The sequence below is a fragment of the Microcaecilia unicolor genome, chromosome 9, assembly GCF_901765095.1.
Source record: "Microcaecilia unicolor chromosome 9, aMicUni1.1, whole genome shotgun sequence".
Lineage (NCBI taxonomy): Eukaryota > Metazoa > Chordata > Amphibia > Gymnophiona > Siphonopidae > Microcaecilia > Microcaecilia unicolor.
Window position 1 is genome coordinate 169120010 of NC_044039.1, and position 22146 is coordinate 169142155.

Genomic DNA, 22146 nt, shown 5'->3' on the forward strand with positions numbered 1-22146 from the left:
CAGCTTCTCTAGAGCAAAATCCTTGGGTTTCAAGCAGGAGTCGAAACCATAACAGAAGAGGGGGAAAAAAATCCACCACCACAAGTAGTGTTGCTTTATCTTCCACCAAAGGACAGGATTTTCCAAAACAAAACTGAATAATTATGGATAATATCTTAACATTTTAGCAAATGATCCATTCACCCACACACACCTTCTTTTTTAAATTTTATATATGACTTTTGAAAACAACCAAGACACATCTGTAGAAACAAATCACAAACTGTCCTTCTCTTTCTATTGCTCAGCTCAAGTTTTTATTGTAAAACGCCTTGCTGTCATTAGCAGTATATCAAAGGAAAAATAAATAATAATCTCTCCAAGGAAACAAAAAACAATTCCACACAGTACTGTATTATTAGACCATATTTGGGGGGAGGGGTGCTGAACACAGTTCTACAAATAAAGGGTCGTTATATTACAAAAAAAAAAAAGAAAATACAAAAGGGCAGATAATGAAGCTTATTAAGTACAAACTGGATTTCACTTAATTCCAGGGCGTGCTTAGCCGAAAAGTCAGAATACAGGAAAAAAAAAACCCCAGATGACTTACATAAGGAAATTTATCAATGCCAAGGGATCATAGAACACATTTAACAATTTTGCAATATAAATCACAAACAAGTAAGGAAATTGGAGCACAAAACTTGCCACCAAGGAAATAACTCTTTGCCTCTTCTTCAAAGAGGCCTTCTGCCTTTCCTGTGAAGATCTTGAAATATCTGGAAAAACCTAAATCTTTCATTCCCCTCCCCCCCCCCAAAAAAAAAAAAAAAACTGAGCTCCTAGACTTAAGTAACACTAGTGACCAGACTTTCTCATCCTCCGGAGCACAAATCACTATAGGAGTTCCTCTTCCACAGACTTCTAAGCTAGAGTCATCCAACAAGCCAGAGACATCCAGACTATTATCTGAGATTCCCACTTCACCCTGCGTTCTGTCTTTGTGCCCTGAAGGGACTGAGATAGCAAATAAAAAGCCTTAGTAATAAGGGGTATAAACCTATCTGGAACTTTTAAAACAAACATTCTTATAGCATTGCCACAATATATTCAAAGACCCAGCAGGATTTAGGAAAAGTTAAATCCAGATTCAATCATTTGGTGAATCACTCAAATCCCTCAGACCTCTGAAGGGCCTCAGTTAGACCTTTTTATATTTCAACATTTTTATTGATGGATCAACTTAAGATACACAGCCAAATAACTACATATACAATATTGCAAAATACCCAACATACATTGTTACAAATGAGTTAAAAATTTGCCATCAACACGTTTTTAAATTTTTTCTCCCCTCCTCCCTCTCTCCTTACCCCCTCCCCTCCCCCCCCCCCCCCCCCCATATCTTCCAGTCGTGGGCTGAAGAATTTAGCATTATGTAACAGTGATCAGAAACTTTCAAACGTTGACTGACAGTTCCCCAGACCTATATCCTATTCATAACCCTCCCATGTTCACAGCCTCTATTGACTCGGTGAGCAACTGTTATTCTGGAAAGGAGCCCTTACTCTTGTGGCTCCCTCTCCAAGGTCTCGTTCTTACTGTTGTTACCTTTATACACACCTGATCGTTTGTATCAATATTGCGGCACATTACACAACATTAATAAATATTGTTTCCACCATTACATCATACCCAGTTTCAGTTAGACCTTTTTAATCAGGACACGATCACAGCTCTTTACGTTTGTCATATTCTGGTGTAAGGAACACACATTTTATTTATTTACTGCATTTGTATCCCACATTTTCCCACCTATTTGCAGCCTCAATGTGGCTTACAATGTTCCGTTATGGCATTCGCCATTCCAGAGTAAAAGATGCTCCATACATTACTGCTCCAGCTTCATCATCCAAGTCTGCACTAGTGCAAGGGGTCCCAGGACAAAGCCTCAAGTCTCACCAAGAACTTAAGGACACAGTAACTAGCTTAATTGGCAAAGCACTTTTGTAAGCCAGAACTTCTAAGGTACTAAGTTTCTTTTGCTCTTCCTTCTCCCACTGTACCTCCCTCCATCAACACCCAAACCCATTGGTCACAGGTAGGCAAGAAGCCTCTGCTGTCAGGCGAGCAAAGCTGGACCCATCTCTGCATTCTTCTGAACTGCAAGGGCTGCACAGTCTCAAGTGTTCACAAGCTGGAGCTGAGTGATAGTCTAGGACAGAGGTTCCCAAAGCATAGTGCATGAACCATTAGCAGGGATTATGCGGTGCCTAGTGTTGCATCTCTCCCGTTCTCCTTCTGTCTTCTTGCTCCCTCATCTCCAGTCCAGCACCACCTCTCCCCTTTCTGTGCCTCCCCCCAGACCGTTCTAATTTACTTGAATTGCTACATGTAGCAGCAGCCCAGCGATTCATACAAAGAGCCTCAGGGCCTTCCAAGGAGGTTTAATTACAGGAGACAGAATGAGCCTATTTGGCTCATTACCTGGGCTAAAGGCAGTGGGCAGAGCTTGCTGCCATATTGGTGAGAACAAAACAGCAGCAATCGCTATGGAAAACAATAGCAAACTTGCAAGGTATATAATGTTCTATTAAACCTCTTAGGTTTTGCATTCTTTTTGTTAGGAGGAGATGGGGGATGTAAGAGGAGTTGGGGGGGGTTGAGGAATTTGAGGGGTCTGTGAAGGGGGGAGGGTTATATTCAAAATGTATCTGTCAGTGCTCCAGAGCTTGCTTTCTTATTTGCAATATTGTATTGTGGATTTCAGTGCTGAGTTATATAATAGAAGCAAGTCAACAAAGTTGAGATTAGCATATATACCCAACTGGGCATTTAAAAGTCTGTCTTATAACGATGCTGCATGTTCAGAAATCATAGTCGCACATCTAGACAGTTATTCAAACATTACATGCAGCACGCATACCAGAACAAATAGTCTCATAGAACCCAGCGTTTAATAATTCCAGAATTCTAATTGAGGCAGATTTTTTAACATATTGAGATTGCTGGATTCAAAGTCCAGTGTAACGGTGAGCACTCTGAATCCACCAATCTGAGTTTAAATCTGAGTATGTTAAAAAAAAATTTGCCTGAATTAGAATTCTGGAATTGAAAGTATTAGATACTGGGTTCTATGAGACTATTTGTTATATATTCTTCCCCCATCTGATTTAATTGAGATTTCTGCAGGGGCCCTTTCAAGTTGATTTCACATACCAGATACATACATACATTGCAAAAATATACATCTTTAGAAGACATCCAAAATTTATTTTTTATTTCTTCTTTTCCAGCTTCCAAAATTCCAGACAGTAGTAGCCAAATTGTATACTTGCACACTGATTCCTTAATGAGTTAGTAAATATGTTTTGCGGTTTTCCTCTTTATTTGGACTTGGATAATTGAGATATGCATGGTTAATGTAGTTTTCCTTTTCCACATGTTTTTTGTCAATTCTTTGTTGAGAAAAACATGTGGAAAAACGTTACATATCTTTCTTCCTGGTGTGTTCTTGCCAGTTAATTTTGTGAAAATTAAAAAATAACAAATCTTTGTAGTTAAAAAAAAAAAAAAAATCAAAACAACAACAACAAAAAAAAAAACTGTGAATGTTGAGCACCTAATTCTCAGAACATGATGTCTGTTTTGGTGAAAAAAATCTCTGCATAAATACAACTCATGCTAGGATGTCCCTATAACCAGCCCCTTCAAATGACACACTGATTACAATTTAGAATTACAATGAACAACATGGATACAGCGGCTGATAGTTTGTTTTGATCTGACCAATATGGTGGTTGCATTGGGGGGGGGGGGGGGGGGGTTGGCTTCACCCTTTTGACATCATGCTGTCTCCCGTCATTAAACCTTCTTGGGGCAGGCCTTCACTAGGCCGCGGCCCCACCTCTTAATGCAACTTCCTGTTTCCTCAGAGGTAGGGCACGGCCTAGCAAAGGCAGAGGTTGCTTGTATGAATCGCTGGGATGCTGCTACCGGTACCGATTCAAATAAATTAGAATGGACCATAAGGAGAGGGACAGAAAAGGAGAGGTGCTGGACTTGGGGGGTTAGAAAGCAGGATATCGCTGGACCTGGGGGTAGGGGGAGGGAGTGAGGGTTGCTGCTGGAACTGGGGCGTGAAAGGGTGCTGCTGGACCTGGAGGGGGGTGAGAGGGAGACGGATGCTACTGGACCTGGGGAAGAATAGGTGCTGCTGGATTAGGAGTGAAACAGGAAGAGAGACAGATACTGCTGGACTGGGGGAGGCAGTAGAGAGGGAGGCACACAGACAATGGACTAGGGGGGTGAGAGATGCTGGACTGCAAGGAAAAGAGAGGGAAAGATACTTGCCCAATATTTGAAGGATCCTTGAGAGTATGAAGAAAGGTGTATTTTACTTATTGTACATTAATGTAATTCAATAGGATTTGTCCCATTCCTATTTTGCAATGTAACCCGCATAGCCCTAGACCCTATTTCAAGTAGAAGCGGAATAAAAACATCCAGATTAGATTAGGGTGGGGGGTATGGGCAGAAGGGAAGAGAGAGAGAGGGAAAGGGGTACAGAGAACAGATGGAGGGAGCATAGGAGAGATGCTGGACAGAGAGGGTATGGAGACAAATGCTGAATATGGGGGGAGGAAAGGGATAAGGACACATAAGGGGGATACTTGACAGGACAGATAGGGATGCAGAGGGAAGATGGATGGTGGACATGGGGAAGGAATGTCAAATGGACAGGAGACCCTGGCAAAAAAAGAGAAAAAAATGACAGAGCTAACTGTTCTGACTTTCTAAGCATACAATGCTAAGAGAGGTAACAGGACACACTTTGCATTTAAGTGGTTATGGATGCATTCCTTGCATTTGTGTCATTAAACCAGGGATTTTCAACCAGTGTGCCGCAGCGGCTTCCCAGGTGTACCATGGTCGAGAGGGAATCTTGCGGGATCTCCTCTGGCCTGCCCTTCCCTGGTTAGGCAGCTGTGTGCATTCTCAAGAAGCTGCAGCTAGCTCTCAGTGACTATTTGGCTCGGATCCAGCAGTTTCCCTCTCCACCTTCTGGTGTGAGTGTAAGAGCCTCTCGGTGACCACCTACATACCCAAAGCGTCCGCCTCCTCCCTCCAATAATTCAGTACAGCCGCACTTGCTCTCTGCCCGGGCTGATGCAGCAAGGCTCACACTGACATACACATGGGCCAACAGCATCAAAGGTCACCTGATCTACTGGTGCATGTGTGTGGTGACCTCCAAGTGCAGCAGGCCCATGCATGTGTTAGTGTTAGCCTTGAGGCATCAGCCTGGAAAGAAAATGCAGCACTGAATTACTGAAGGGAGGACTCAAGAGGACTTGCTCAATGACAGTTAACTATGGTTTGTTAACAAAGTGGTATGTGTTTGATGTTCTGAGTTTCAGATGAGGAATGATAGGGGAGCCAGTGTGGGTGTTGGGAGGGGGCTGGAAAAAGCATGGATGGTGTGTTTAAAGAGATGGGCCTGGAAAAAAAAATGGTGGATGGTGTGTAGGTGCTTTAGAAAAAGATATATGGGAGGGGAGCTGGAAAAGGATGGGGTGTGTGCACAGGGGGGACCTGGAAAAAAGACAGATAGAGTGTGGGTGAGGAGAGGGGGCTGGAAAAAACATTACCAAGCACAGATTTCCCACTGACTTATTTTTTTTAAAGAAAAGTATGATGGGTGGGTTGGGGGGGATTCACTTTAAAATTGTTGGTTTTGAATGCATGTTATTTGTGGCTAAAAAGATAATGTTAACAATTTTAATTATTGAACTTTAGTACAGTACCTTCAGGGCAAATGAATAGGCTCTGTCCCCCACACTGATCGACTTGGGATCATCATCATCCAAATTTTCCCAAATCCTAACATCTCCATCGCCACCACAAGTCACAATATAACTAAAACAAAATTGACAGATGTGTTAGTATTGTAATTTCAAGACCAGCTAATTTGGAAACAGGACAGCCAATAAAACAGTGAGGCCAGAGGTTCATCTACAACAGTACCTTGTCTGTAACATTAACAGGACAGTGGGTTCTTAGATAAAAGAGATAAGACATAGGATATGTGTAGAGTTATCTGCTGACAGATCATGCTATTTCTAGTAGTCATGGTTTAGGAATCCAATGAACGTGGGATGACATGATATTTTACATCCACAACATTCTATGGCAATATGAATTCTGAGGGTTAACTCTACATCAGCATTTTTAATGGCTCTTCTGTTATAAGATAGTGAAAAAGTTTCTCATATATGTTAGCTACACATTCCTTAACTGCATACACCTCTATGTTTAAACATAGTTAAGGCGGTAAATTCTAAAGAAATGAGGCAAAAGAAATATTTTAGAAAACCTGGAAACCTATGATAAATACTCAGGGGGTCTTTTACAAAGTCACAGTAGCATTTTTAGCACACAATACAGATGCCCATAGGAATATATGGGTGTCTCTAGCGTTTAGCGCACACTTATTTTTAACATGCACTAAAAACGCTAGCTCACCTTTGTAAAAGGCCCACTCAGTCTGCTAAGCAGAGGCATCTCTATTCTTTTGGTGGTGGTTGTTTTTTTCTGTGAAAACAATAAGGGCGTTGTAATTCCTACGTGGGGGAGGGGAGAAGAAAGACTACATAAAACAGAGGAATTCAATAAGTGGCTTGAGTCTTGGTGTAAAGAAAAAGGTTTTAGATACAAAGGAGCATGGGGTAATACGTGGAAAAATAACAGGCTGTACTGTAATGATGGGCTACATCTTTCTGTGATGGGAAAAAGGATCCTTGGGGAGAAATTCAGACAATATGTTTATAGTCATTTAAACTAGAGGGTGGGGGTGACAAAAGGAAACAAGGGATTTCAGAAAGTCACCCCCAGAATAAACATGATGGCAGAGGGAAAGGTCATGTAAATATAGTAAACCACCTAAACTCACTAAGCACATGGAAACCTATGTGCACAAATGCTCGTAGTCTAAGTAAAAAGGTTCAAGACTTGCAAGCCCTGATGTTTGAAGAAAACTTGGATATTGTTGCTATTAAGGAGGCGTGGTTCAACAATTCCCATGAATGGGATTTGACCGTACCGGACTATAATCTTTTTAGGAAGGATAGAGAGGGCCGAAGAGGTGGAGGAGTGGCTCTGTATGTGAGAGACAATATCAGAGCGGCTGAAATGAGGGGAACCTGGGGAAAGGAAGATGCTTTATGGATCGTCCTGGAAAGAGAAAATGGAACCTGTATCCACACAGGGGTTATCTACAGACCTCATGCACAAATGGAGAAGTTGGACAAGGATCTGATAGAAGATATTCAAAAGATTGGTATGAAAGGGGAGGTGATACTGTTGGGAGATTTCAATTTGTCTGACGTGGATTGGAACGTCCCTTCTGCGGAATCGGAAAGAAGTAGGGAGATTGTGGATGCCTGTCAAAGTGCCTTGCTTAGACAAATGGTGACAGAACCCACAAGGGAAGGGTCGATGCTGGATCTAGTGCTCACGAATTAGTGTTTCCAATATCCGGGTAGGAGCCCACCTATGTAATAGTGATCATCACACTGTATGGTTTGATATAAGGCCGAAGTTGGAGTGCGGATGCACAAAACTCAAAGTACTGGATTTCAGACGTACTGATTTTGATAAAATGGGGGAATACCTGAAGAAGGAGCTGTTGGCGTGGGAAGGCGCAGGAGATGTGGAAAAACACTGGTCCAAGCTAAAGGCTGCTCTAAATATGGTGACTAATCTTTTTGTGAGGAAAGTACACAAAAACAAGAGAAGCAGGAAGCCTGTATGGTTCTCCAAACAAGTAGCTGAAAAAAATATGAGCAAAAGAGGCTTTGTTCAAGAAATACAAAAGAACGCAACGAGAGGATCACGGAAAAGATTATCGGATTAAACTCAAAGAAGCGAAGAGGGAAATACAGCTAGCAAAAGTGCAAACAGAAGAAAAAATGGCTAAAGATGTAAAGAGAGGTGACAAGACCTTTTTCAGATATGATGGACACAACCCATACATAATGGCTTCATCTGCTTGAAGACAAGGAAGGAGTGGATACTCTGCCGTTTACGGAAGAAAGAGTTTATAAACAGCTTAAGAATCTGAAGGTGGACAAAGCTATGGGGCCGGATGGGATACATCCCAGGATACTGAAGGAGCTCAGAGAGGTCCTGGAGGGACCTCTAAAAGATTTATTTAATAGATCTTTACAGACGGGAGAGATTCCGCGGGATTGAAGACGAGCGGATGTGGTCCCTCTTCACAAAAGTGGAGACAGGGAAGAAGTGGGAAACTACAGACTGGTAAGTCTCACGTCAGTGGTAGGAAAAATAATGGAGTCGCTGCTGAAAGAAAGGATAGTTAATTTTCTAGAAGGTGACAGGTTACAGGACCCGAGGCAACATGGCTTTACCAAAGGAAAATCCTGCCAAATGAATCTTACAGACTTCTTTGACTGGGTGACCAAAGAACTGGATGAAGGACGTGCGTTAGATGTAACCTACTTGGACTTCAGCAAAGACTTTGATACGGTCCCCCACAGAAGACCCGTGAATAAGCTGAAAGGGTTGAACTTAGGACTGAAAGTGGTGAACTGGATAAGAAACTGGTTGACCGACAGGTGGCAGAGGGTGGTGGTAAATGGAATCCGCTCGGAGGAAAGGAAGGTGAGCAGTGGAGTTCCTCAGGGGTCGGTACTGGAGCCTATTCTGTTTAATATATTAGTGGGAGATATTGCTGAAGGGTTGGAAGGAAAGGTGTGCCTTTTTGCGGATGACAAAATATCCAACAGAGTGGATACCCTGGAGGGAGTAGAAACGATGAAAGGGATCTCCGAACCATAGAAGAATGGTCGAGGGTCTGGCACTTAAAATTTAATCAATATGTCTATTAGGGATCTCTTATATACAAGCTGGCACTTGTAATTCAATGAGTTATAACAATTGCACCAGTATTTACTCCTCTATAAATGATTTGTATTTTATTTTTTAATATGCAGTGCTCAGTATTTGCTGTTGTGCCAAATAACCATATGGGTTGGGAGGCGGGGAATAGTGCTGGGCAGACTTATACGGTCTGTGCCAGAGCCGGTGGTGGGAGGCGGGGCTGGTGGTTGGGAGGAGGGGATAGTGCTGGCCAGACTTATACGGTCTGTGCCCTGAAAAAGACAGGTACAAATCAAGGTAAGGTATACACATGAGTTTATCTTGTTGGGCAGACTCGATGGACCGTGTGGGTCTTTTTCTGCCATCATCTACTATGTTACTATGATACGGTGTCAGCCAGCAGCACTCAACCATCACAGCACTATTCCTGCCTGCCTACCTTCCATGTTGAAAAAACTTCTACTACTATTGGCTTCAGTCTTAATAGTATGTAGATGGATTCACTTATCTTAGCAGGCGTATTGAATTTCAATGATGGGTCTTATTGCGTTGCGGCTGATCAACCTTCACCCTAGTGCTGATGTGATCTGTGATTAAAATCAGTATTCCATAGGAATAAAATGGGCCCTGCTGCAGATAACTCGAGCTAAGCTTTCGTAAACAGGGGGTAAATTTTATATTTCTTGTAACATACCAACACAAAATCAACATTTTTTTTGTTATATTTACATATTTTCTATAATATGTTTTCCTTCCTTATTTATTCTGTACATTTTCTTTTATATTGTTGGAAAGCAACAATAAAAATTTAAGTAGAGAAAAAAGAAATGGTGCAAACCGATGAAAAATAAAACAAATTATTTCACAACTGAGCTTTTCTTTTTCTCTTTAAAAAAGAAAAAGTTCACATGTCTCTAACACAATACTCACAATATGAAATTCACCAGTAAAAATCCCCTCCCCAGCAGGTCTGAATACTCTAATTACAAAACAAGACCCTTACCCTAAACATTAAAAAAAAAATAGCCCCTTTCCTCCATGCACAGCATTTACCTTCCTTTATCATCAAAACAGACATCTGTGTGACCTTCTGTGTGTCCATATCTCATGGGATGCTTTGTTGAAGGCATCTTCTCCCTAGAGATTACGAAGGGAAAAAAATCAAAAATGTTCTTTTTCATGGACTCAAACACAAAGGATGCTGACATTTTTGATGGTCCACTGATTTAAGGTTATGACAAGTCATTGAGAATGCAAGAAGGCAAAGTAAACTGGGAACTTCTCAAATATTAATCAATTCACTTAAGGATACAAGAATTAATGTCCCTTCCCTTTTCCAGTGACGTGTCTCTTCAGAGATGCATAGCCATGTGGTTAGAGAGGTGGTGTAGTAGATGTTTCAGACATTGCCCAATGGGAGGTGTCTAGAGTTGTGGTGATTGAATAAAACTGGGAGCACCCAGAAGTTTCTGCCATCCTTTTTGACAGATTCTAAGGCTCATGATATGATCATTTAGGACTCCAAGAAAGGAAATGGACCACGAAGCAGCCACGAGGGGGCTCCGAGCAGGAATCTTTTGGTGATTCTCCACACTCATTCCTGAAAAAAAGAGTGCACTCCAAATCTGTGAAGAAGTGGGTTTTACTTCTAAGGGTATTCTGTGCAGGTGCCAGCAGTTCTCTTTGATCTCTCTTTACTTTGCCATTATTTGATTACTCGCCTCACCCAAATAAGTCATGAGGCAAGTTACAATTTTTTAAAAAAATTCTTTTTATCCATAACTATTAAAGGAAAAGAAAATATGAGAAGGTCTCTGCACAGCTGGGCAATTAAAAGAACAGTTGAGCCTAGGATGGCTGATGAAAATGCAGCCCTCTGTGCAGCAGTTGTTCACATCCTCCTCCTCCTTCCCAGACTATGGGGAAACTTTACCTTACCTGTTAATTTCTTTTTCTTGAGTCCTGCCAGACTAGTTTGCACAGAATTTTTCAAGTTCTTATGCAGAATTCCCCAGGAGCAAGACTGGCATTCAGAAGCACAGCAGGTTCCTGACAGCACTGATCCATCACTCAAGAGGTTCTACACCTATAGAATAGGAGCAAAAGCACTGTACGGTGTGATGTGGAAGACAGTTTCAAAGAAGAAAGCCCTAGCATGCTGACTTATCACATTGTGATGCAGGGGAATCTGCCCTATGACTGTAGAGAAGGAGCATTCACCAGCAGGATTCAGGTGTCTGAAATGGAAGCCCTAAGAGCACAAAGGAATCCTTACAGAGTATTTGAAAAGTGTTTTGGAGTCAGAAGAATCTCTTTTGTTTTGCTGGATAAAGTTTCAGTGGAAATGTGTGAATTCTATTTATGGACATAACTTTGATTTTACTGCATCAACTACTTCAGTTTCTTTGAGTATCACCTATTGGAGTGAGTGTCTGTTTATTATCCTGCAGACTGCCCTAAGCCCTGAAACTGTGAAGTAAGCCTTTACTCCTGTCAAATGAGCACTGGGTAGTTCCCAGAGGTGTGCAATGGTCCCACAGCAACCTGATATACCCCCTTGTGCTGGCCAAGTTTGAAAATGTATTTATTTATGGAAGCTTGTTAGACTATCCTTCAAGTGGAGGCACAAGGCTGTTTACAAAATAAAATATATTACATCAGAAAGGAAACATATCAAACCAAGACAGGGAGGGAGGACAAGGAAAGGAAAGGAACAATCTGCATTACCCCAATGTACCAGACTTTCACTGAATGCAAGCTTAACAGACAAATCTTGACACTTCCTTAAATTTTATAAAAAGAGGTTTCCTGGTGAATGTGGTAGAGAGGTAGAGAGTTCCAGAGGGTGGGACCATGCCTCATGGGAAACACCTGGAGAGAGACACAGAAGAGCTAAGGAAAGCAGAGAAACCTGTGAGAAGAGAGGACAGGCTGAAGAGTAAGAAGTGGAAAGACAGGAAAAATAAGCTGAGGTTCCAGATATCAGAGCTTGGTGAACCACAATCAAAATCTTGAATTTAATCAGAGCAGAGAGTGGAAGACAAAGTTGAGATCTGTGAGAGAAACATGATCGGAAGAATTGACACTTAGTAGGCGTCTGACTGCTGCAGATTGAATCAGAGATATTTGAGAGATGAAAAGATTATAGTAGAGAGCCTTACAGCAATTGATTTGAGAGATGACTAAGGAAAAAATGAGGATCTTGGAGCAAGGAAAAGCTTAACAGAACAGATGCAATAAAGAGTAGAACGAATTATATTATCAATGCAAGGCTTAAAAGAGAGAGAAGGACCCAATATCATGAGATGGCAGTACGAGGGCATGGAAGTGGACTGTATTCAGAGATGTTAAGAAACAGTCAGGAACACCAAGACAAGCGAAGAGGAGAAATATTAACTGAGAAAGGCTTAAAGGTGTAAAGATCTAGTCATCAGTAGCAACCATAGTAACATAGTAAACGACGGCAGATAAAGACCTGAACGGTCCATCCAGTCTGCCCAACAAGATAAACTCATTTCACATGGTACGTGATACTTATACGTATACCCGAGTTTGATTTGTCCTTGCCATTCTCAGGTCACAGACCGTAGAAGTCTGCCCAGCACTGTTCCTGTACTAAAAGTTCTGAAGCTAACATTGAAACCCCTTAAAATTTACACTCCAGCCCATCCATATCTATTCAGTTACAATCAGGGTGTAGACCATAGACGTCTGCCCAGCACTAGATTTGCTTCCCAATTACCAGCGTTGCCACCCAATCTCTGCTAAGATTCCATAGATCCATTCCTTCTAAACAGGATTCCTTTGTGTTTATCCCATGCATGTTTAAATTCCATTACTGTTTTCATCACCACCGCCTCCTGCGGGAGGGCATTCCACGTATCCATCACCCATTCCATAAAAAAATACTTCCTACCCCCCTTCAACCTCAATTCACGTCCTCTAGTTCTAACACCTTCCCATCTCCAGAAAAGGTTTGTTTGTGGATTAATATCTTTCAAATATTGGAACGTCTGTATCATGTCACCCCTGTTTCTCCTTTCCTCCAAGGTATACACGTTCAGGTCAGCAAGTCTCTCCTCATACAGTTTGTAATCCCATACCATTTTTGTATCTTTTCTTTGCACCGCTTCCAGACTTTTTACATCTTTAGCAAGGACTGAATCAAAATAGAAAGGAGGAACAAGAAAATATTAAAATAATGAGACTGTGAAGGGAGCCTTAAGGATCCCAAGGAATGGGGGGAGAGAGTAGTGGAAGTGTCACGAAAATGCCTAGCACACACCTGGGACTAACCCTGCGGCCACCTAAAAGGTGTGTCTCAGCACTGCTCAGACCCGCCTGCACCTGTGCACGTGCTCTATACTGGTATACCCTCCACCCCACCGCACTGGGTTTCACTTGCCTCTGGGTGAGTCTCCCAAACACAAGTTATTTCTCCAATGGTTTTTAAGGACACTGAGGCCACAATCCCACAGTTCCTAAAAAAATACCCACAGACCAAGAACACAAACCACCAGGATTCTTAGTCAACAACAGAGCTAATAAATTAATAGGTTTATTATCAGAAAAGTGGAACAGTGAATGGTAAAAAAAAAAAGGTATAAACAGCAAACAATAACAGGAAAATTACCAGGTATCAACATTAAAATACACTTTCTTGCCTCCGCCCACGCTAAGACACTGGCCCTCGAGAGGGCTGCCCAATCTTTGCACTGTACTGGACCTGCTAGATGTATGGAGAGTGTTACATCCGCAAGATAGGGACTATACTCATATATCAAGGGCGCATAATACCCAATCGAGGATAGATTACATACTGATGTCTCGATCACTGTTGGGAGGGGTTAGAGAGACGAGAATAGGACCCTACGCCATTTCAGATCACGCAGAAGTATGGGTGAATTGGCAACCATTGGGGATGGAAGAGAAAATGAGATGGTGGTCTTTTCCGAGCTATTTAGTTAAAGATATAGGCTTTAAAGAGGGATTGTTGGCTAAGTGGGCTGAATATAAAGCTACTAATGAATATTCAGTTGAGAGTGCCTCCTCTTATTGGGAAGCAGCCAAGGCTGTCATGAGAGGAGAAATGATCAGCTATGTCAGTCATTTTAAAAAAGCTAGGGACAAAGAAATTTTGAGATTAGAGGCCCAGATCCGTACCTTACGGAAAAGACTTGGTGAAACTCCAAACGTTCATACTAGAAAGGAGCTCCTAGGGGCACAGGTGACGCTAAACACGCTGATCCATGAACGCGAGGTGAAATCACAAACCTACTATAAATTTCAATTATACAAATTTGGGGGCAAGGGTGGGAAGATGATGGCGCGACTTATAGCTCGGAAACAGGCTACTCGCATAGTAGCAGCCTTGAAAGATCAGACAGGTAAACTATGCCATTCAGACGCGGAAATCCGAGATATTTTTCAAAACTTCTACCAGCAATTATATGCAGAAAGGGATAACTCAGGCCTTGACAGTACTTTATATTTGGACAATCTGGATTCTCCGAGACTGACTGATGGGGAGAGAGACCAGCTCAATGCCCCTATATCTAGTGATGAGGTGGGATGGGCCATTGGAAGTAGTCAATCAGGGAAAACACCTGGACCGGATGGTTTGAAGATAGAGTTTTATAAATTGATGGGAGAGACCATTCTGCCACCAATGGTGGAAGCCTATAATGAATGGGTGGAGAAGGGGTCACTGCCAGACCAACTGAATATAGCTCGTATCATATTAATCCCGAAACCCAAGAGAGATGTGACTTTACCTGAGTCTTATAGACCCATATCACTATTAAACTGTGAAGTTAAAATTTTTGCAAAGATACTGGCAAACAGAATGAGTCGGGTGTTGCCAAGACTGGTGCATGAAGCACAGGTGGGTTTTGTTAAAGGCCGAGCTGTATCTAAGAATCTCAGGCGGATTCTAATCTCTTTGGAACAGATTGGTAGGGCAAATAGATCAGCACTCTTAGTAAGCTTTGACGCAGAAAAGGCCTTTGACCGTGTGAAATGGGAGTTTCTGTTCACAGTAATGGGAAAATATGGATTTGACGGATGGTTTTTGGGAGCGGTTAAATCTCTTTACACCTCACCAAAAGCGAGAGTGATGGTGAACGGTAATTGTTCAGAAAATGTGAGGATAGAGAGAGGAACTCGTCAAGGTTGCCCCTTGTCACCGTTATTGTTTGCATTATATTTGGACCCACTGATAAGAGAGGTATATTCCAATGCAGAAATTCATGGTGTAACCTTGGGTACTGTGAAATTCAAATTGGCGGCCTTTGCTGATGACTTGTTAGTTGTGATAACGAGACCAGAGACTTCGTTGCCAGCTCTATTAGAAGCATTTCAAGAATTTGGGGATTTCTCTGGTCTCAAGTTAAATCTGGAAAAGTCAGAGGCACTGGCTGCTGACGAAGAGATGAATAGAAATTGGCCAGGGATCTTCCCGTTGCGGTGGGCAAGGGGACACTTCCGCTATTTAGGAATCTTGCTATCAACGAAGACTAGGGACCTTTATAAACTTAATATAAAACAACTTCTGGCGCAAACTAAACAACAGCTGGAAAAATGGGAAGCATTGCCACTCTCTTTGATAGGTCGTTTGGGGCTTATACGTATGGTAATTCTTCCTCGCTGGCTATACGTCATGCAAACCCTTCCCCTTAGGCTGTTGAACAAAGATCTGACGAAGTTCTACAGACTGGTAATGAGATTTTGCTGGGCGAACAAAAAGGCGAAAATGAAATTCCAGCTGCTATGGGGGGGGCTGGTCACAGGGGGGACTAGGCTTGCCTAATGTGAAACTATATAATATGGCATGTTTACTGAGACATATTAGAGATTGGCTTTTTGAATCAAATAATTACACCCCCCTAGAGATGGAAGAGGCATTCTATGCTCCATATCGCTTGGTGTCATTGTTGCAAGTGGAGAGATCTTTGATCCCTAGATATCTAAGTCGAAGTTTGTTGTTGGCGCCGCTGCGTGAGGCGTGGCAGTTTTTGGGAAAATGTCTGAAAGTGGATACTGAAGTCACGGAATTAATGACCATTCGGGGGAACCCTAAATTTGTGTCAGGCTTGGAGAATCCAGTATTTAAAAGATGGGAGGAAAGAGGAATAATGTATTTGGAAGACATAATGGGAGTTGAGGGGCAGATAAAATCGCGAGAACAAATACTGGGTAATGAGCCGATGCAATGGGGGGACACTTTTGCTTATTGCCAGCTGAAACATTTTATACATTCTTTAGATGGGGAGAAATTGAGACAAAAGTCAGGGTCCAAGTTGAAAGAATTCTTTGAGGAAATTTCAGATACTGAACCATCGGTCTCTGAAGTTTATAAGGCATTAGGGTCAGTGGGGATGAATAAAGACTTGAAAACAGTTAAAGAAAGGTGAGAGAAAGATTTGGGAATAGCCCTCCCCAACTGGGACATTAACAGACAAGTGAAGGGTATTGCAAACTTAGTTAGTGGAGCCCAATATCGGGAATGTGCATTTCGAGTACTTCATAGAGCCTACTTCACACAAGTTCAACTAGCAAAATTTGGGGGAACACAAAATGCAATATGCTTGCGATGCAAAATCGCAGAAAACACATTCTATCACGCATTTTGGAGCTGTGAAGCCATACAGGGCTTCTGGTCCAGAGTGGCCAACTATCTGTCAAACCTGCTGTCTTGTGAAATAATAGGAACCCCCCCACAGATGTTACTGGATATCTATGGGTCATTTAGAGGAAATACCTCAGAGGAAACATTATTTTTTCGTAAGGGATGTCTTCTGGCAAAGAAATGTATACTTCAAAATTGGACTTCAGAGGCTGTACCAGAATTTTGGCACTGGCGGAATATGGTGCACCAGCTTCTGATGTGGGAGGCAAGAGAAGCCAGAGGATCCCCAAAACGAAAGAATCAGTTTTTGAAGATCTGGGGAAAATATATAGATACCCTATCAGCTAAGGGTAAGAGTTTTGTGCTTAATTTATTTATTTATTTATTGCATTTGTATCCCACATTTTCCCACCTTTTTGCGGGTTCAGTGTGGCTTACAATATGAGGTGCTGTAGACACTATATTGAAGTTGTGGGTGGGTCAGTTCCTCTTTAAGATGATTGTGAGTTTTCCGGGGGGAGGGAGAGAATAGGAGGGTTAATAGAGGGGGGGGTGGAATTTTAGGGGTGGGGGGAACAGGGAAAGGGAGGGGGGATTGGAGAAACGGAATAAAAAGTGAAAGCAGTAGGCCCGATTTGTTTGATGGTTGATTAGAAGGGAATTTCATGACTGGTTGTACATATTGAATATTTGATGTTGACAAAAGTGTACACTGTTTTCAATAAAAACCGTTGAAACATAAAATACACTTTCTTACTACCCTAGTACCTGAAGAGCTCAGGAAAATAACTGCTCACAGGTTTTGAACAGCATCTCGGTGCAGAGATCTTTACTCTCCACATTCCCTATCTGAGACTGGGGGAATCCAGCACATTCTGGCTGGATTTTGTACTTCAGGGCCAATCAGGGCATTAGCACTAGCACTAAGGGGTATTTAGCCAATGGCAGTGCAGGTTACTTTCCCTCAGAGGCTTTCCTTGCTTCCTGCGGAAGAGAAGTTGAAAGGAAAACAGGTGCAGCTTTAAAGCACCGGACAGGCATCACCTGCTGGCCAATTCAGGGAAATTAATATATAATAAATAACAGACATAAGTCCCCTGTTTCGCCACAGCAAGAACCATCCAAAGAGACCTAGAGTTATCAATAATAGAGGCAGGAAGTGAACCAATCAAGAAAAGTTGCACAGAGAGCCAAGATCATGAAGATAGCACAGAAGTAGGGAATGACAGAAGATATCAAAGGCAGAAGAGAGATCTAGGGAGACAAGCACAGAGTTACACTGATCAATGGCAGACCAGATCTCATTAAGGACTGGGCCCTAATTACCAAGTCAGTTCCCTTGGGGGGGGGGGGGGGGTCAAGGGAAAAAATGATTCCATCATCTGTGACAGGAAGCACCAGACGGGAAAAGCCACAGGATGGAACGAGAGAACCACTTCTTCATTATAGGCAGGGATGATACATGGGAAGAAGTTCCAAGAGCAGAAAGGAGAAATTCCTGTTCTGAAAACCTGCCTTAGTAAGGTCAATATGGCTGGACTAGACAGACAGGGTCACAGTAGTCAAGAGCCCTGCAAGACTGAAGAAGCTAGATGAGAACCCCCCCCCCCCCCCCCCCAAAAGTGTGGTTTAACACTATTACTTCCTGAAGCTTAAGGCACCACAGAGAAGAAAGAGGTGGTGTTTGTATCAGTTTGGATGCCCACTGAGTTCAGTCCTGGATACAGAAGTATGGTAGCCAAGTTAGTTCCCGTATGGTAGCCATGTTAGTTCCCTTTAAACGTTAATAAATAAAGAGAAAAAAATGAAAATAAGACGATAGCTTTTTATTGGACTGCCTTAATACATGTTTGACTACCTTTATAAAGCCAAAGTCTTCTTCCTGGATTTCTTCCTCAGGAAAGACCTGGTGGCAAGAGAAAAGGAAGCTTACCCTTAAAGTGTGTGTCTGCGCCTCTTGCCCCACCACCTAATGCACACAGGCTGAACTGAGAAGTCCTAGAAGAAAGAAGAGATGTAATAATTTTCTAAGCTACCTACTTTCATTTTTTTCTGTAATAATAACAGTGGAGAGCATGGGGAGCATGTACAGACTAGTGATAGCATCAACTCTACCACTGAACAGCCATACTTTCCCCATACAGCCCCATTTTTTGGGCCTGCTTTTTCAGCCCTTCTGACTTATGTAAATGAGCATCCACAACAAATCTCAGCACCAACTCCGCACACGGCCCCACATCCCTCATGTTCTTGAATACTGAACTAGAATAAAGGTTTATATGTAAGTTAATGTTTATAAGTAGATCATTTTATTTTGATCATACAAATATTTACTGAGAATAACGAAAGTCCTTCACCTGCATATACTGTAGCTTTGACTTTTGCCCATCCTGTTCCAAAGATACCAAGTCACACACATTCAGCTGTCCTCACACTCCAAGCACCCCCCCCCCCCCCCCACACACACACACATTCGTGGACCAATAACCCCTCCTCATGATCTGCCATCATCTGTCTTCCCCTCTCCTCTCTGTTCGTGATCCGGCACCTCTCACTCAATAAGAACATAAGAATAGCCACACTGGGTCAAACCAATGGTCCATCTAGCCCAGTATCCTGTTTCTAACAATGGCCAAGCCAGGTCACAAGTACCTGACAGAAACCCAAAAAGTGGCAACATTCCATGCTACCAATCCCAGGGCAAGCAGTTGCTTCCCCATAGCAGACTATGGACTTTTCCTCCAGGAACCTGTCCAAACCTTTTCAAACCCAGATACACTAACCACTGTTACTACATCCTCTGGCAAAGAGTTTCAGAGCTTAACTATTCGCTGAGTGAAAAAATATTTCCTCCTATTTTAAAAGTATTTCCATGTAACGCCAAGTGTCCCCTAGTCTTTGTACTTTTGGAACAAGTAAAAAAAACAAAACAAAAAATGATTCACTTCTACTCATTCTACACCACTCAGGATTTTGTAGACCTCAATCATATCTCCCCTCATCCATCTCTTTTCCAAGTTGAAGAGACCTAACCTCTTTCACCTTTCCTCATATGAGAGGAGTTCCATCCCCTTTATCATTCTGGTCGCTCTTCTTTGAGCCTTTTCTAATTTCGCTATATCTTTTTTGAAATACAGCGACCAGAACTGAATGCAATACTCAACAGATGCCTGAAAGAAAACCTTCCCTATTCACAGTTTTGCACTTAAGGGAGATGTGCAGAAAAAAAAGATGAATTCAAGAAACAACCATTAGCAATGGCCAACAGATTTAAGGAGAGAGGGTACTCCACCACCTGCATCATCAAAGGACTAGAAAAGGCCAGAGCAGCAGATAAGGGATATGTTGCTTAAGCCAAATACTGACAGAATATCCCCTTGATATCATATGCAGCCTGTGATTTTAACACCTATCAAGCAATATCAGGAAGATTCTGATGAAAAACTGGTACATCCTTGAAGGCCATCAATATTTCAAAGATAAGGAACTCACAATAGTACACAAACACAGAAGGAATATTAAATAGATTGTCGCCCCATCTGCACCCCCAATACAAAGAAAGCCACAATAGTACACACACACACGCGGCAGGAATATTAAAGAGTGTTACCCCATCTGCACTTCCAATACATATTCCCTGGTGTGACCAAAATACAGGCCATTATCCATGTGGAACACGTAGTGTCCGTCCCTTTCCATTTGCAATTAGCAAATTTGTACACCCTGACACAGGAAAACGATATGCTTTGACACAATGCTCAAACTGTAACACAAAAAAAGTAGTGCACATGATTATATGTCCATGCTCATTGATATATGTTGGGAAAACCATGAGAAAGAAAGTTAGAGGACGGGCAATACTACAGCACCATTAGTCCAACACTGTCAGGAACTCTCACATTCCTTTTCTGATCTAAGATTTTGTATACAAAGATGACAGACATCGTGACGAGGTGGCAACATCAACACTACTTTGTTACAGACTGAGCAACATTGTATTTTTGAAATGAACACCATCCCCATGATATTCAACAACATTTAACCGGTCAGGAGCACCACCTGGCCGGTTAAATGGCACTTAAGGGCCCTTTCACTAAGCTGCGGTAGGGCTACCATGGCAAATTGGCTCTACAGATGGGCTACCGCACACACACACGTGTTTTTTTAACACTTCCCACTATGTATTTCCATTCACATTTCATCAGTGCAGCATACCCTTTTTTGTATGTTTGCTTACATTAACCAGTACTTTTCCCTGAATGGTAAAAGTATCATTACTGCAGCAGAACATGTTTAACCACTCCAACCCTAGCTGAGATAATATTTAAGCACCTCTCTGACCTCACATGCAACTTTCTTTAAAATTAGTCCCCTTATTTTGTTACTCTAATACCTATCTAAAAGTTCCTTCTTTGCTTACACCCTACGCTATTAAAATGTTTTATTGCATATTGTGTTGACATTGTAAGTAGTATACTATGCTTTGTATTATTATTTGAATATTTTCACTGCTGTAATTGTCTATTACTTATGTTTGTTATTCTTACGGTACATCTCCTTGAGTGAATTCCTTCAAAAAGGTGGTAAATAAATGAAATAAATAAGACACAACATCTTTTATGGCACAGTTCTTTCTCTTCATTATGCCTGCATGCACCATATTGACTGGTTTGGGGACACTGAATTTTGATACATTTCATGCGTTTGTTATACACCACATGGTTTTTTAAATATTTCAATTCCTGATGGAGATTTTTGCTAATCAGGCACGAGATAAGATTTAGTCTTTTTCAAGAGACACTGGCAGATGCAAAATTCAGGGCTGAGGGAGTGACGTCAACAACTGATGTCTAGTACGCCACGCTCCTGTCTTTGTGGTTTGCTACCATTTCTTCAGAAAACGCCAAGCCGGAGCAAAGGAGCCAATTTTCCCAAAATGATTTGGGGGGGGGGGGGGGGGGGGGTGCTAAACTCAACACAAGTGAATGCTCCCAAGTCAGAGTGATGGAGTTTGCTCAATATTGGGCGTGCTCAAGCACCCACAGAGATTACAATTTATGAGCCGGAGTGCCACAACGCACGCCATCCGCTGGCAAGGTTCAATCTATCCACATGGATGCAGAAAAGCATCAAAATCACACGAACACATTATCACGAAATTGCATTCACACCCAACACCTCCCGCTCACCCGTTGAATCTCCAAAAGTGGCTGGGCTCCGCTCCACCACAGTCCACGTGCGCAAACAGCCTATGGGACTCATCTCTAAAGCACCCCCACCATCATACCTGAACGTCGCCCACAGCTTTCCTTAGTTCTCCGGTGCCCCGTCCCCTCTGACACAACTTCTTCAAATTCTCTGTTCTCTCTTTCTCAAGTATCCCGCCTTGCCGAAAAAAACAGGAACTTGCGTCAGAGAGCGGGACTCCAGAGAAGTTAGATTAAAATGAGGAACAGGAATAGCATGACGTCGAAACATTGAAGCCACTAGGGTTCATCTTCCTTTCCCTTTCCTCCGCGCAGCCGTCATCCCCGTTCACCCAAAACGAAGCAAGCAAACTTATGAGCTGCACTACCCACGTTTGTTTGTTTGTTTGTTTGTTTGTTTGCTTGTTTGTTTATTTTGGTACATTTATA

The 22146-nt window shown here is 42.2% G+C and overlaps 1 protein-coding gene across 4 annotated transcripts in view; it reads right to left on the reverse strand.

The window, feature by feature from the left end:
- Nucleotides 1-21871, reverse strand: part of WDHD1 (WD repeat and HMG-box DNA binding protein 1) — a 157898-nt gene extending 136027 nt beyond the window's left edge. For 2 of the 4 annotated variants that reach the window (XM_030214282.1, XM_030214279.1), the window contains exons 1-4: nucleotides 21798-21871; nucleotides 18444-18508; nucleotides 9937-10020; nucleotides 5790-5901 (exon numbers count right to left, since the gene is read on the reverse strand). In XM_030214282.1, the coding sequence (XP_030070142.1) occupies nucleotides 5790-5901; nucleotides 9937-10013 (189 nt within the window). In that variant the 5' untranslated portion in view covers nucleotides 10014-10020; nucleotides 18444-18508; nucleotides 21798-21871. Of the gene's footprint in view, nucleotides 1-5789; nucleotides 5902-9936; nucleotides 10021-10821; nucleotides 10835-18443; nucleotides 18509-21797 lie in introns of those variants that run through there. The other 2 variants (XM_030214280.1, XM_030214281.1) reach the window with 2 other exon arrangements.
- Nucleotides 21872-22146: the final 275 nt, after the last annotated feature.